This window comes from Copadichromis virginalis, linkage group LG12 (genome assembly GCF_057382275.1).
Source record: "Copadichromis virginalis isolate Kocher_CV1m ecotype Utaka linkage group LG12, C_Virginalis_male_GT1.1, whole genome shotgun sequence".
Classification (NCBI taxonomy): Eukaryota; Metazoa; Chordata; class Actinopteri; order Cichliformes; family Cichlidae; genus Copadichromis; species Copadichromis virginalis.
The window spans coordinates 40113867-40129601 of NC_140629.1; the positions used below are offsets into that span (position 1 = coordinate 40113867).

The following is a 15735-nucleotide window of genomic DNA, read 5'->3' on the forward strand; positions in this document are numbered from 1 at the left end:
AAAAACATTGACTGGGATTCTGTTTATGTGTATTTATCATTAAATAACAGACAAAACAAAACGACAGCACCGACAGTAAAAAGCATGTTTACAACTAAAGAAAGTGTCACCACTAAAAAACTACACTATTACTAGTGATGTGACGTTCTGTATCGAGGCTTCGGAGCGTGTGTCGAGTAATGGAGGGGGCGTTTCCGCGAAGCGCGTATCGAGGCTTGCTTCATTTATGGGAGGAGCTGAAAATGATGACGTCCGAAGCCTCGCTGCCCGGCTGTACCACGTGACTGGTTCATGAAGTGGTTCGAACTTTGCCGCGAGATATGACAGCGATATAAACCCTCAGACTTCATTCAAAATGTGGGTGTTTGATGGAGAGTTGCGGTTAGTGAGAGTTTGGAGACAGTTTGGAGGTTTATGAGAGTGAGGAGAGAAAGTCAGGAGAGAATGGAGCCAGCTAAGAAGAGGAGGATGTCCTCCCCTGTGTGGGAACATTTTGATTTTATTCCTCCCAACAAGGTATGTGAATTTCTACAGAAGATGCATTTTCATAATACTGATGGTGCAATACAATTTATGTTGAGCTGTCTGTACTTTTGTACAAGGTGAAGTGTTTGCTATGTGCCAGGGAGCTGGGATATAACAACAACACCTCCTCATCCATGCTTAGGCACTACAGAGCTTTGCATGAGAATAAGAGGAACACCGATTGTGGAGCAAGACCAGGTGAGCCATCAAATGCAATGATAATATAGGATGCAGTAATGTTACTAAATGATATAACAATATTATACAACTGTTATAAGTTACGTGTGTGATATTTATATTTGTGCTTTATCTTTATTGTCTTTCCTCAGGAGAACAATCTCAAATAGATGAAGACCTGGTCAGCATGGTGATTGAGGACTCCCAGCCATTTAGCATTGTGGAGGACAAAGGATTCAAAAGATTTGTTAAATCATTAAATCCTAGCTATGTTCTCCCCACTAAAAAGGACGTAAAAGCAGTGAAAATTTAGTTTTTACAGAATAAAATGTGAACAGGCAGGACTGAGGCTCAAAGCCTCAGTGTGTAGCTGTCCATACCTCAACGTTACAAAAGCACAACTACTGTCCACACCCCAACCACACCTCACCTCACAGTAAATGATCATTTCCATTTCAAGCATTTCCAAATAATCATTTCCCATACTGCCACTATAAATATACACAGTATACTGCCATCACTACAATATACATGTTTTACACACTCCTTTTGTTGTTGACATTTACAGGCTGTGTGCAAAATGCCACACTCTTCAAATTCATGCCAGCTATTATTTTTACGTCCAGTAGGTGTCCTGCTAGAGCAAATGAAGCTTCATGAAGCTTCGCGTTGGGGTGAACCAATTGGATGAAAAGCTTCAGTGCTTCATGGGGCTTCATCTGCCCATCACTAACTATTACTACAAACATGTACAAGTACAGAATCTGAGATAGAACTGTGTAGAGTAGAACATCACTGCAGGAACATCCTGATCAGCGATAATATGAAACATTGACTAATGATCCGTATCTTATAAATGCTTCTTGTCAAGGTCAGACGGGCTGAGGCGCATGCGTAACAAGAAGGCTGCACCTTACACGGATTGTCCGTGAACGCACCAATCATCATACTTCTTGAACAAGAAGGATCATAATACAGCGCACGCGCTCTGAGGCTTTACGGAGCGGCTCGAGCGCTCTGAGTGACGGTGCTCTTCTTCACGTGAGCGTTTCTCTTGACTTCATCAGCTCACTGCGCAAACTCCGACAGCGCGGCACGCAAAAGGTTTTAATGTTTCTGAGCGAGAAAACGTGAGAGCAGCACGGGTTTCTGGTCTGACGGGAGCGATGCATTCTGGGAAAGACCGCGGTTCAAATCAGCTCTGCAGCGACCCCAGCGCTCTGGAGGGGAGCTGCAACATAAAAACACAAGACTGAAGAAGTTTAATGTCATATACACACCGCAAAACACAAATGGTTACGCTGAGCAATCAAATTGTTACTTTGCGAGTTCCCTTCAAACAACTAAATAAACAAGTAACTAATATAAAGAATAAATGTAGTACTTATGTGTTTATGTACACAAAGGTAGGGTGTAGTTAAAATTTGAAAGTGCAAGTAGTTATGCAACACAGTGTTAAGATATTCAGAATGTGCAAATTTTAAAATTGTTTATGTTGTATGAAGTTGTGTTATATTGTATATAAACGTTCACAGTTGCAAATTTACAGGTCAGGTTATTGATAGACAATCACAGTTCGACAGTTAGTCAGGGATTCAGTAGCCTGATGGCCTGTGGGTTGTCCTTACTTTCACACTCCTGTAGCGTCTGCCAGATGGCAGGAGTGTGAACAGTGTGTGCTGTGGGTGGGTGCGTCCCTATCCTGAGTGGTGCTGTTCTCGTACCACACTGATGGAGTTTGTCAGGATACTCTCAACTGTTCATCTGTAAACATTGCTGAGATGTTTGGAGGTTAATCCTAATTTTCTCAGCTTCCTCAGGAAGAAGAGTCGTTGTTGAGCCTTCTTAATGATCTGCCGTGGTTATGGGTCCAGGTGAGATCCTCACTGATGTGGGTGCAGAGGAATTTGAAGGTCTTCACCCCCTGCACAGGAAGTTTTAGTGCACAGGCATATTAATAAATCAGACACAGAAAATAAGAACTGAGTAGAAGGAGTTTGTTTGTAATGAAACTGTGTGTGACGTCTGAAGTACAGAAATAACACCATATAAGACACATGTTGAGCGTCAAATGTTAGAGATCCTGCAACTGGCGTTTTGGGCTGTGCAGGGGTCTCTCTCTTCCAGAAGATGATTGAATAAAAGAAATATAAATGTTTTAACACACTATGAGTCGGTTTTCTCTGTTCTATCATGGGGACAAAAGAATCGGGGTTAATAATACATAGTGGGGCGAGCTGGTCTCTCCTCATCCTCGGGTCAACAATCACCTCCTTAGTCTTCTCAACATTTAAGGACAGATTTTCCAGGCACCAGGTCACCAGCTGAGCCACCTCTTCACTGCAGGCCGTCTCCTCTCCAACAGCTATCAGCCTAACAATGGTTGTGTTGTCAGCAAACTTAATGATGGAGGTGTTGCTCTGGGAGGGGATGCAGTCATAGGTGAAGAGGGTGTACAGGGGTGGACTGAGCACACAGCCTTGGGGGGTCCCTGGGCTCACTATCTTTGTACGTGAGATACCAACTCTGACTGCCTGAAGCCTGCCTGTGAGGTGCTTTTCCACCAGTCTGTTTGGGCTGACGGTGTTGAATGCTGAGCTGTAGTCTATAAACAGCATTCGAACATAGGTGTCCTTATATTCGAGGCGTGAGAGGGCTGTGTGGAACGCTGCATTAACGGCGTCCTCGGTAGAACGATTCTTCCGATATGCAAACCTGCAGAGTCGAATGTGTCCGGGATGGATTCTTTGATATGGGACACGACTATCCTCTCAAAACACTTCGTTACAATTAAAGTGAGAGCAATGTTCAAACGACTCTAAATATTTAATACTTAATAAACCTCATAAACAGACTCCGACTACAAAAACTTTGTGTTTTCTGAGCCAATCACAGGTGGACTTGTGTTTTGGAACATTATCGCTTTAAGACAATGATCCACTTCTACTTTGGTAACTACACAAGTTCAGCAAAGATCCACTGTCTGTGTTAAAAAGTGAACCCAAATCCATTTTACACCCAGTCCCAGTCTAAAGCCAAAATCTGGTTTCTGCTCTCTCTGAGGATCAGTGTGTCACAGTTTGTACAGAACGAAGTGTCGGAGGCAGAAAGAACGAGCGAGTCCGAGTGCAAAAACAGAGAAACAGTTTATTTTAGTAAATAGTGAGCTTTTCACTGCTGTACAACACTGGCATCTGTAGGTTGGCACACTTTAAAGGGACGATCCACCCAAAAACTGAACAAAACCAAAACAGAGTTCACACACATTACCGCCGCTGCGACGTCTGTACAAGCTCTGCTGCTGGACTCGTAACGGCTGCGTGCCCTGCTGGTCCAGGATCCCGTTTAATGCTTTTCCCCTTTCTTTTTTTGGACCATTAACCCGACAACAAATGTCATCAGGGACACGGGGGACAAGTAAAAGAAGAAGAAACAAAAAGGCACCGAAAGCCACAACAGACAGCCGGACAACTGAAAACTACACGGACATGCAACTCACATCGATTTACACAGAGCTAATATATGCATGCAAAAACAACACTGCTCTGAACACACACACACACACACACACACACACACACACACACACACACACACACACACACACGCTACACATCAAAGGTTTCCTGGAAAGTACAAATGTCTCCTGAACGCACCACTCCACATCAGGGAGGCTCGGCATTCACATCACCCCCCAAGCCCGACCCCCACCCCGGAGTCTCTCAGCACATCCTGTGATTCGTAACTGTAGTAAACTGTAGTGAAGCCAAGTAACACGCCTAACAACGTCACGGTGACTCTAGAGCAGCCGTGGATGGGATGAACAGATTCTGGAATTAAGCCTGTGTGAAATGTGCCGGAGCTCACGCCACAGTGAGCAGACATACGTGCACGTGTATGAATCCACCATCCAGAACGTGTTCAGGTTCCTGCGTCCTCCAGCCGATAAAATAAAAATACAAAATAATCAAATCAAATCTGAAGAGTTTAGAAAAACAACAGATGATTTCAATCTGAGACAAACCGACAAAGAGCTCTAGACTCTGACGTAAGTGACAGGATGAGGACACGGCTTCTAGAGCCTGAGGAAAAACAACATAAGGTGGGAATCCTTCAACGGCATTTTCATCATGTGCATTCTGACGGGATATTAAAGTACAGATTCTAGAATCGTGTGGGATCAGATTCTGAAAACAGAACCTCAACAAGCCTTCAATCAGAACTCACACGTAAACCAGAACAGCTCTAGAGAGAAGTGACTCCAATCAGAGACAAATGTTTTCTAGAATCTGAAAACAAAAAGACCAAAAACAGCTTCAACGTTTTCCTCGCATCGCACAGAATCAAACCGCAGCTCTCAAAGAGCTTCAAATGTGCAGGCTCCATTTTCTGCACGTACGCTCTCGAATTAGTAAGGAAACTGTCGACACGCCTCCATGTGGCTTCCACTGATTCTACAGCAGCCTGGGCCTGATGTTGTAGAAGGTTCCAGAGTCTCAAGTAAAGAAGGATTCAACACAATTTCAACCAAAGACTCTACAAGCATTCTTCTTTGAATGAAAATACACATAAAATCTATTTTAGTGCAATTCTGGAAACAGATTCTAGAATAAACTGTAAAAAGGATTTAAGATTTGTTCTAGACTCCGTAAAATATTCCAGCGCTGTTTGAGATCAAACCTGAAAAAGGTTCCACAGTTAAACGATTCTAGAATCTGACCGTCCAGAACCAACACAGACAGGATGAAGAGTGTGTGTGTGTGTGTGTGTGGGGGGGGACAGAGGAACAAATGAAATACTGAAGAAATAAATGTTCCATCATATGATGTCTAGGAAAAAAACTGACTTTTTCCAACACTTGAAAAAACGTTTTTGTTCAATCAATCAAATATCCTCCAGAACCAGAGTCATCCAGAGCAGCACATAGTTTGATGTAAAACCACAGAGCCCCGAACATTAGCTGAACTGCTGAAAGATATTTTGTCTGGAAGTCATAATCATCTTTCCAAACCAGATACATTCTTGAATCGGAGACTTTCATGGGAAACAATACTGAAAAACAGACTCTAGAACAAAACAAAAGTCTAGAATATAAAAAACAATTATCCCACAAAAACCTCAGAAGCTGAACATGTTTGATTTTCTAGAATATTTCGACCTTCATGTTCTAGGATGTATAGCTGGGCAGTTTAGGACAGTTGGTTCTGCGACCAAGAGGACAGACGTTGGGACAACATAAAACAGATTCTTGAATAATTAAAAAAAACAAAAACAATAAAATAATAATGACAATAAAAATGTCTGTTATACATGTTGACGGAAACAGACAAACAGGGTCCAGAAGAGCAGGTTAAGGTCCAAATCTGAGAGGATGTTAAGATTTCTAATCCAGATTTGGCCCAGAATCAGGGAAGCTGGGGTTCTCAAGACTGTCTACAATGTTTGCCTCAGTGTTGTAGAACTTGTGGGAAATCTAACAGAAAACCTTGAACCTAAACGGCAAACGAACGCGGTGAGATGTTAAACTTGGGTATTTTAGTTCTAGAGGACGAAGACTTGTTCTAGAGCTTGGGAATGCAGAGTCCAGGATGAGAACTTTAAACCGTTTCCTCGCGCTGGAAAAAGGGGGAAAAAAACCGCGCTGATGAGACTCCGCTGTAAACCAAAACGTATTTCACCTGGAACGTGTCGTCTAACAGGAATGTTCTGGACTGAAATCCGTTTGGATCCAGAACCAGAATGAACTGTTTGGCAACTACAAAGGAAATTATGTTGGATTTTTAAACATATAGTTTGAGATCTTTTAAATCAGGCACACGAGATGTGGTTCAGGCAACATGGCTGTTTATGCGTCAGCTGTTTGGTGCAAGAAAAAAAAAAAAAAAGACCACCTACTGTGATGGGCGGAGCTACATCAGCTAAGAGTTTATGCTGTTTTACAGCGAGCCGTGAACCCGGGGACGAGCGCCCAAATCCAGAGTCAGTGAGCAAAGTGAAATCCGTCAGTTATAGAAACATTATTGTACACACCTGCAACAGCCGCAAGCGTCCTACAAGCTAAGTGGGTAATAAAAAGTATACACAACAGATAAAAACATAAAGGTGTCAATACAGAGAAAAGGTATGACACAAACCATGTAAACTCTACAGCAGCAGCAGGAGGAAGGGGAGCACACCTTTATAAAAAAACTATTTTGTGTTTAAGATCCGACATCAGCTTTGGAGCCAACCAGGACAGCTGTTTTTATGACGGAGACGACAGATGTGAACCCAAATAACAGCTGCAATGATGGAAAACATGCTCAGAAAACAACAGTATGGTGTCTTCATTCACACTTTGCTGTTTCCTGGATGCTGAATTTGGGAAAACAAACACTGAAGATGTTTGATGTGAAACATAAAATGATTGTGGGACACAAACAGCAACAAGAAAGAGACAAGTGATGAACCCAAAGTCTGTTTCCCCGCTGCATCTCTCAGTGTTGGTTTGCAGATAGACGTCGTCGAGAATGCGGCTCCTGAAGTCCCGTCCCTTCATCGACCCCCGCAGAGCTGCTCGCCCCCCTCTTCGTCAGATAACGGAGGTCGCAGAGGGTCCGACGGGGTTCAGGGAAGGGAGTACTTATTCAGAAAACCTTGCGTTCTCTCTGTGGGGGTCTCAGGATCGAGTCCTCTCTACACCTCTGGGTGAAGCAGATTTTATTTATTCAAAAACCGATTTTGTGAAAGTGGAACGATGAGCGATGGACGACTGGAGCTGGTCTGAAGGGCGCTGTCTGGATTTTTGTCCTGTTTTAAGGCATTTCACCAAAGAGAGTACAGAGCTGACTGGTCTGCACTGGGCAGAGGGTTTCTGGGGGGGTTGGTGGTTCTCAGCAAGTCTTTTTTAAACAGGGTTTCTGGTCTTAGGAGGTCTTGACCAGGTCGTAGACGTAGATGTGGAAGTCGTCGTCGAATTTGATGAAGTAGACGGAGGGTTTGGCCTCCACCTGGTGGATCACCATTCCCGACCTCTTCCCGCCGTCCTCTTTGGCATACTCGACCTGTTTGCCCACCAGACTGTCGACCACTTCACCGGGCTCTCGCTCCGCCGTCACGCTGTCGTCTGCAGACACGAACACAGAGAAAAGGTCAACTTTATTTATCGTCTTTGCAGAATTTGATCACGAGGCGACTGATAGAGTATTAAACACACCAAAGCAGCAGGTGTTTGATAATCAGGAAGCACCAGCAGTAATATTTACTCGAGTACTCTGCCTCATGAAACAGAAAACCAAAGCAGCGCTGAGCTTGTTTGAGTGAAACCTTGAAAGGAACCCACATCAGCCAGCGTGGAAGCAGAAAGCGTCTGGATGGCACAGAAGCCGATAAAGGCCCACATGTGGATTACTCTCACACACACAGGAAGGAAGCTGAGCCTGCGAGCACTGGCAGCGCTCCCACTCATGAACACGTTGGTTCTTTGATGCCAACAACTCGCTGCTTCAGCTCTCTGTTTCCTGCTTCACTTTTTACTGAAACAGAGAAAAACGTGGCGAGCTGTGACGCCGCCCAGTGCGCTCACACTCACTGGAGTCGGGCATGATGCGCAGGTCGCCCTCCTTGTAGTCGTCCAGCAGCTGGTACATGTAGAGCACCGGGTCCTTCTCGTAGGTGATGTAGAACCAGGAGGTCATGATGGGAGCGCGGGCCAGCACCATCCCCCTCCACTCCTCCTTCGGCCCGTCCTCCGTCTCGAACATGTGCTCCACCGCCTTACCGATCATCGTGTCTGCCAGCAGTGAGTCGGTCACACGGGCCGGAGCTGGACCAATCGCGGGACAGAGAGACACACGGAGAGGTGCGGTTACATCATTGGGACGCCGGGCAGGATGTTAAATAAAGTAACAGCAGTAACTACGTGCATTTACTCGAGTATTCGGCTTAATCTGCAGCAATACAACAGAAAACGTCTGACACAATGAGCCAATCAGCAGCCGCTGCTGCGGACCTCGATGTCCATAAAGTTTGTGACAGTCACACGTTAAAACTCGTCTGGCCGTGTGTCGCTGCGGCTGACAGCTTATTTCCGCCACGAGCCAAACGCGGCGGCCATGACGGGTGGCTCCTCACCCACTCTGTCGGGCAGAACCTCCAGCCCCACCACCCGCTCGTCGGTGTACAGCTCCAGGCCGTAGATGCAGTCGAAGCCGTCGTATTTGATCAGGTAGAGGGAGGGGTTAACGGGCACCTGGTCCAGGACCGTCCCCTTCCACTGCGACGACTTACCTGAGAGGAAGCAGACACGTAAACACCAGCACAGGTGACTCGTTCTCACACGATGCTTAACTTTCTGCGTTTCTATAAACCATCATTTGATCCACTGAGGGACATGTTAATGTTTAACTCGCCAAACTAATCAAATATGAAGCATCAAAAGGAAAATGAGACAGAGGAGAATCACATGGAGCCGACTTACTGCCCTCCTTCCAGATGTGCTGGATCCTGCAGCCCACGATGTTCCTTCTGGGCTGAGTCAGGGTCTTGCTGGGACCCACGCTGGTCCTCTGCTTCCTGCAGGGAGGCGGTTCAGACACGATGAAGGGTGAGGAGAAGATGGTGTGACACCGGTGCGAGCTGGTGACTTTTCATTCATTTGTTGTGTCTTTTAATTAAAAACTTTATTGTACAAATGAAAAAAAAACTGTTTTACTTGTGCGGATTCTTTTTCTTCATCATGTTTGCAGAGACGCCCGAATGTCCTGAAACACACAAACACATCAGTCTGATGACCAGTCGGCAGCGTGTCACGGACATGGGTGGAGCGCCTCGCTCATGTAACTCACCTCCGTCCGCTCGGGGCCGCGGCGCCGTTGGGCTCTTGAAGGGGGTCTTCATTCATCCACCTGTAGAGGAGCAGCCAACCACACCAGCAGTCCGGGCTAAATGCTGGGAGTTTGTGTGAGGCTGATGTGGAGGGTGGAGGATGAGGATGGAGGAAAGGAGGGGTGGGGCAGGAAGGGGGAAAGGGTGGGGAGAGGAGGGAGGAGGCGGGAGTGAAGGAGCACCAGGAATTAGGCTGGACCCTGGAGAGGCTGCATTCAGGCTGGGTACAGACTAACGCCTGGAAGTGACGTCACAGCTGCCAGAACCTATACGGGAACGATGCGTTCAATCTGAGGAGGAAAAGACGGAGACACGGACACGTAAATGCCAACGTTTTACATCAGAGTGATGAATTTAATATAGACGTTTTAATACAACCACTACGTAAAGTTTAAAAAGCTTGTTTTGTTAAAGAAAAGCCAAATAAAAATGTGTAAGTTTTAAAAGAGAAAACAAACAAACAAACAAACGAACATGGCACACGAGGCTGAAACAGGAAGTCTAAACGATGCATCCTGACAGTTAAACAACAAAAACTCCAAACAGGAAACTCAGTTTATCAGTCACGAGTTTAACAACGTTTGATTGGATGAAAGCAGTTGCTAGACTGGAGGTCAAAAGGTCAGCAGAGTGACTCGTGGTGAACAGCAAGGACTGATTAGCCTGATGAATCTCGCAGGTCGGACTGAATGCAGCGACGTTAATGTTTTATGGATCCTGACCAATCACAGCAGCTGAAGGCGTCTCCTTTTAAATCTCTGCTGAGGGTAAAACGTCCAGCGTTGGATACATTTAAAGCAGAGTTTGTGACTAATCTGATTACTGGTTGGCAGTCAAAGGCTCTAAAGGTCAGAGGTCAAAGGTCAGGAATGCTGCAACCCGCTGTTTGTTACTCAGTGAGCAGTGAGTCAGTCCCATAGACTCACACGTTAAAACAAAAGAAACAAACATGTTTACAGCCTGATCCGCTCTTTAAGTGATGATGTATGAATTTTGCTTCTGGGCCCAAACTGCTCTGTGTTTATTAAAGCTGTTGTGTTTTTAACATGTTTTAATGTTTTGTATCTCGTTCTATTTGATGTCAACAATCCCCGAAAAACAGTCAGTGATCCCTGTTGGCCTCTCTTGGTTTTAATTATCATCCCTATTCATTTTAAAACGCAATTTTTAAGCCCTTCTGATGTAACTCCAGCCCAGCCCATGCAGCAGTATATTAATGACTAACCTCGTATTGTGGATGGATTATCTCAGTTGTTCTTCTGACTGAAGTTTGGCCCGTTTACAGCATCCTGCCTTGTGACTGTATTTGTCTCTAACCATCAGGAACCTTCACGTTAACTTTTATCGAGTGGAAAAGTGTTGGCGTTCATCCTCCAGCTTCACTGTGTTTATGCTAACATAGCTGTGTCGCTAGAGATCACGTAGCACATCATTATATAGCAGCTAGCCCAACTTCAGTAACCCTACAAACGTCACTGCTGTTTAGTTTCCTGTCTTCATTTATGTTGGGAGTGACAGCAGAGCTGTAGATGGATTATTTCCTCCTCCAGCTGTACGGGACCAGGATGGTTCTATAACTCTGGATCACAGCTGTATCTGTCAGCTTTAGGCCAGAAATACAGCACTGAACTGAAGCTAACACACATTTATTCGACTCCTGCAAATCTGCAGGAATTGAGGAAATTCAGGTTGTGGTTAAGAGCTGAAACAACAAAGACAGCGCCAGGGCAAGTATATGGACCTCACCATCGTTTAATGACACACAGATTATTAATTTAATAGATGTTTGATCATTATTTTGTAGTTTTTAATGAAAGTGCCACGTTTTTGCTCTTGGACTCTACTACAGCAGTTTTGTATGATCCAAAGTTCAAAATAATCCTTCTTTGTTGGGCATCGATGCAGTGAGATGGTAGATATTATTCACATAAAAAAATTAAAAACATAACACCTGTGCATGAAAAACAAATCCAAGCAGACGAATATCCACACAGTCTTTTAATACATATTATTATATATAATAATATAGTTCCTGCCAAATAAGAAAGCGAAGCGTTAACCAGCCCTCCTACCATCTGATAAATCAGCTCAAGGACCACGAGAAGTCAGTCACCCTCGTCACTTCCTCTCTAGAAAGATCAGATCTACGTAAAAACAGAACTGCAGCAGGTAGAACAGTTGGTGTGAACAAAGATGCCTTCCTCTGGTAACCAAACAGAAAACAGGACTGAGCCTGAAAATCCCCTCCACGCTTTAACCAGGTCACAAACGGCGGCGGGAGGATTCGCACCGAGCTGCTCCTGATGTTTGCAGCTGTCACCGCACCTGCAGCAGAAACCACAGACCTGCTGCTGCGACACCAACCGCCAGGTCACAGTGACATCACCGCGTAACGGCAGACTCGCAGCAGAAGAGCAGGATAGAGGGTCACTCTGAGAAGCAGCCTTTAAACTCCGGACAGGTGAATGAGCATCTGCAGGGAAACCTTCTCACACTGAATCCAAACAGGGACCCAAACAAACCCGTCTGTAAGCGCTACACTGACAAAACCTGATACTTTATTCAAGAATATCATCATCTGATCAACAAACTCTGGACTCAATATGAATTTGTAATGAAATATTTCTACAATCTTGAACTGAATCCACGTATGTGCGCTTCAAACCCAAATATCTGCTTTGTAAATGACACCAAAGCTGCTCACCTACATCCTTTAATGGCACACCGCGCTCAAAGACACGCGCACGTCAGGAAGAAATAAGACACTTACTTATTAAATCTGATTTCCAGACAATATTCTGAATAGATCTGGTAACATTAAGAGTTCGTTAGTAAAGGTGACTTATTCTGCTCTCTCACAGTAGCTCTGCGTGATTTACAGCTCAAAATAAGCCTTTGTTTCCTCACACTGCAGCCTTTCCTCCTCAGGCTTCTATTTTCAGCGACCTGCTAAAATCCACCAGTGACCCGTTTAAACTTAGCTTGAATCCGGTTTGAGTTTTGTATGAAAATATAACGGCTAAAACTTTTCCCTATAATTTAACCATTGAGTTACTTTTGCAGAAATCATTAAGACCAAAGTGTGTCCTTCAGATTTACTAGAATGGTGAGCAACATACATGGAGAACCGCGGCGACCCGTTCAAAGGTCATGAAGTCTGACCCTGTGTCCTCGGTGCATCTGGAACGATCCGCAGGTTAAAAGGAAAAAAAGAGGTTTTGCTTTAAAATACTGACTTTGTTTTTAAATCTAAGAGTTTTTCACAGCGTTGTGGATCCACTGTGTTGTTTGTTACAAGTGTTTCCAGCTCATGTCGTTTAAGTCGTGGCTTTTGTTCCGTGATGGTTGATCACTGCTCATTTGCCCCTTCAAAGCAGGAAACTTCTCAGTTTTGTCCGCCCCGTGGAGTGTGGCATCCCCCAAGGCTCCACGCTGGGACCACTCCTACTTTCATTAAATGTGCTGCCTTCTTGACTTTTATCTAACGTTTATACATTTTTCCATCTCCACTGTCATCACGCTCACATTCCAGTCCAGAATGAAACATCATGGGACGTAACGCACTTTGGCTCTGCTCCTATTGTGACAGTGAGTGTGGGGAACTTGTCTGGATTTAACCTGACAAACAGCAGTCCATATCTGAGGGAATTCCTGCTCTACAGATGCCTGTAAGACGATCAGCATCAAGTAAACTCCGTTTGAAACGATTATTGGAAGGTTTTCTAATCGTGGTTCAGATTTGTCACAGAGAAACAACAACAAGTCTGACAACTACAGAAGTTCAGGGACACTAGAAACTAAAAAGAGGCAATTGGACTTAAATTTAGTGCGAGAGGGCCGACATCTCCCAATTTTGGAGCACAAAATTACGAAAAATTAATTTTATTGTTTTAAAAAACCAAGCAAACAGAAGGTGTGCAGATGAGAGAAAATAAACTAAAAAACAGCAAAACACCTACGTGTGAAGTGTCACTAAGCTCGCGAGTAGTATCCTCCCCACAGTGGATAACCTCCGCCCTCCGGCCACTTGGAAACACCTAAAACTTTAGTTTGCTGACATTTTTTTTTTTTTTTAGCTCTGCCATAAAAAATACTTTGGTTATTATGATTACACCTTTACTCCACGGGGAGAGGGGGGTTGACCGGGGGACCGACCTCAGGTGTTTGCCTCCGGACTGTGTGGCAGGTGAGGACGGCCTGCTGACACCGGACCGACTCACTGTTGTGGCTTCAAACCCACACACAGCGGTTCTTAGAGCTGCTCCCTCCGCACCTGAAGGCTGGAGGAGCTAGTCCTGCTGCTGCTGATGATGGTGGTGATGAAGATGACCACGCAGAGGTCACACTTTTACCCGCCCCCCTCCTCCTCCTCATCGAGCTGCATCCTCACGCTAAATATCAAAATATGCGCGCAGCTAATTGGCTCGTTCTCCCGCACGCGCGGCGGCCATGTTGCGCCAGTACCGAGAAAACCCGCAGCGGTGCGAGAGCAGGCGCAGGCGAACAAAGGAGAAGGGAGGTCTGCTGCGGAGAAAACGGCCGCTGAGCGCGCGGCTCTGCACACAAACAGCGGCGCACGCACGGCTCGGTCACCGGCGGCGCGTGAGGGTCGCACGTTCTTACCGACACAGAGATCAGAAGCGCCGCATAATCCCGATCAGCCGCCGAGGCTCCAAATTGATCCGCTCAGCCTCCCTTTGGTGCTCCGCTGCGTCAAGCTAGCTGCGCCAAGATGGAGGGAGGGCGGGAAAGAGGCGGCGCGCCCCTTCAAAATAAGAGCGCCGGCTCTACATATTGCCACCAAAGTAAAAGATGAAATGAAGGAAATGCTTTCCTTCAAGTGTTATGTGGACTTTTTTTTTTTTTATCTCCCAGTCACCACTAAAGTGCAAAAGTATTTCAGATTAAAAGCAGGTGACCTGATTGGCTGTTTTCAGTGCTGAAGAGCTTACTCTCCCATCACTTACCCTGGGTCGCCCCCTCAAGGCTACTGTTGTTGTGATTTGGCACTATATAAATAAAATGGAATTGAACTTTCAAACTTCCACAAGGGGGCGACCCGTGGCAAGTGATTCTACAGAAGCCTGTGGGAGAGTAAGCTCTTCAGCACTGAAAACAGGCAATCGGGTCTCCTGCTTTTAATCTGAAACACTTTTTAACTTCAGTGGTGACTGGGAGATAAAAAAAGTCCACATAAAACTTTAAGGCTCGTGTAGCAACAGAAATGCCAAACTCAAAGATATTATAATAAACACACAGGTCAGAATATGACATGTTAAAATACTGGACTATCAACATTTTAATATGACAAATAATGACACAGTACAAGATCATCAGCGGAAAGCAGAAAGTGGAAAACCCTGGCCTATAGGCTTATTGAAATTGCACATTGAAAGTGTGTATCACTAATTGTCAGACTGGGTTTAATAACTCTGATCTTTTCTATTCTTCTTCTTAAGAAATGAAATCCTTTATGTAAACAGGCAATCTCATTGATATTAAGTTCTCTTTTTCAGGAGAGTATGAAGAGAGACAGCTGCACTGTAAAACGACACATGATCGTGTTTTGGAGCTTTTTTTGCCTGAAGCCGGATAAATTCAGAATGTCATTTATAGGTTTATCAGTACTCAGTCAAAGAAGGACCCAGTCTAAACTGTCGTCACTGTTTGACTCTTTTGGCTTTAAGCATTCAGTTTCCTACAGACCTCGCTGCAGCTCATTGTGGTAAAAGAGAATATGTTTTCACAGTTTTGAATATTGAGCACAGAGCAAAAATAATTATAGATCATATTTCTGTTAAACAAGGAATGATTAAAATGATTTACGGTAATGAATAATTTAATGGTTTTTGATTTGTAGATTTTTGAGGGAAATGAGTAAGTTATCGTTAAAAGTCTCTACAGGACAGCGGTGCTTTCTTACAGATGTTACAGTCAGTCCAGTGAAAGACTGCTAAAAAAAATACAGTAAATTCTCAGTAGAAGGATTGCCAGCAAGTTACTTATAATTCCTAACGACCTGACTGTGATTACAGGATACTTATGTGTTTTTATAGGTTAATGAAACAATTAAAACAAGCAAAGGAAACACACACACAAAGAGTGGCGACTTTCAACCCGCAAAGATTATCCATGTAGATATTATTATTGTAGACACAACAAGACTTA

The 15735-nt window shown here is 44.6% G+C and overlaps 1 protein-coding gene, 1 long non-coding RNA gene and 1 other non-coding gene across 5 annotated transcripts; 1 reads left to right on the forward strand and 2 right to left on the reverse strand.

Moving 5' to 3' along the window:
• Nucleotides 1-665: 665 nt before the first annotated feature.
• On the forward strand, nt 666-972 carry LOC146697681 (uncharacterized). The gene is made up of 2 exons (XR_014923429.1): nt 666-723; nt 855-972. It is a non-coding gene; the product is annotated as an uncharacterized LOC146697681 (long non-coding RNA).
• Nucleotides 973-1572: 600 nt separating this feature from the next.
• Nucleotides 1573-1670, reverse strand: LOC146697682 (small nucleolar RNA U13). The gene has a single exon (XR_014923442.1). It is a non-coding gene; the product is annotated as a small nucleolar RNA U13 (small nucleolar RNA).
• A 2159-nt stretch (nt 1671-3829) lies between these two features.
• On the reverse strand, nt 3830-14299 carry spinb (spindlin b). Of its 3 annotated transcripts, none has more exons than XM_085476533.1 (7): nt 14191-14299; nt 9528-9857; nt 9395-9443; nt 9161-9255; nt 8815-8970; nt 8273-8506; nt 3830-7807 (listed from the first exon to the last, which is right to left on the reverse strand). In XM_085476533.1, exons 2-7 carry the CDS (start codon nt 9577-9579, stop codon nt 7608-7610), a joined length of 786 nt encoding a protein of 261 aa, XP_085332659.1. In that variant the 5' UTR covers nt 9580-9857; nt 14191-14299; the 3' UTR covers nt 3830-7607. The 3 variants fall into 3 exon arrangements, with proteins under 3 accessions (XP_085332659.1, XP_085332660.1, XP_085332661.1); XM_085476534.1 differs by lacking the exon at nt 14191-14299 and adding an exon at nt 13723-14145; XM_085476535.1 differs by lacking the exon at nt 14191-14299 and adding an exon at nt 13527-13676.
• Nucleotides 14300-15735: the final 1436 nt, after the last annotated feature.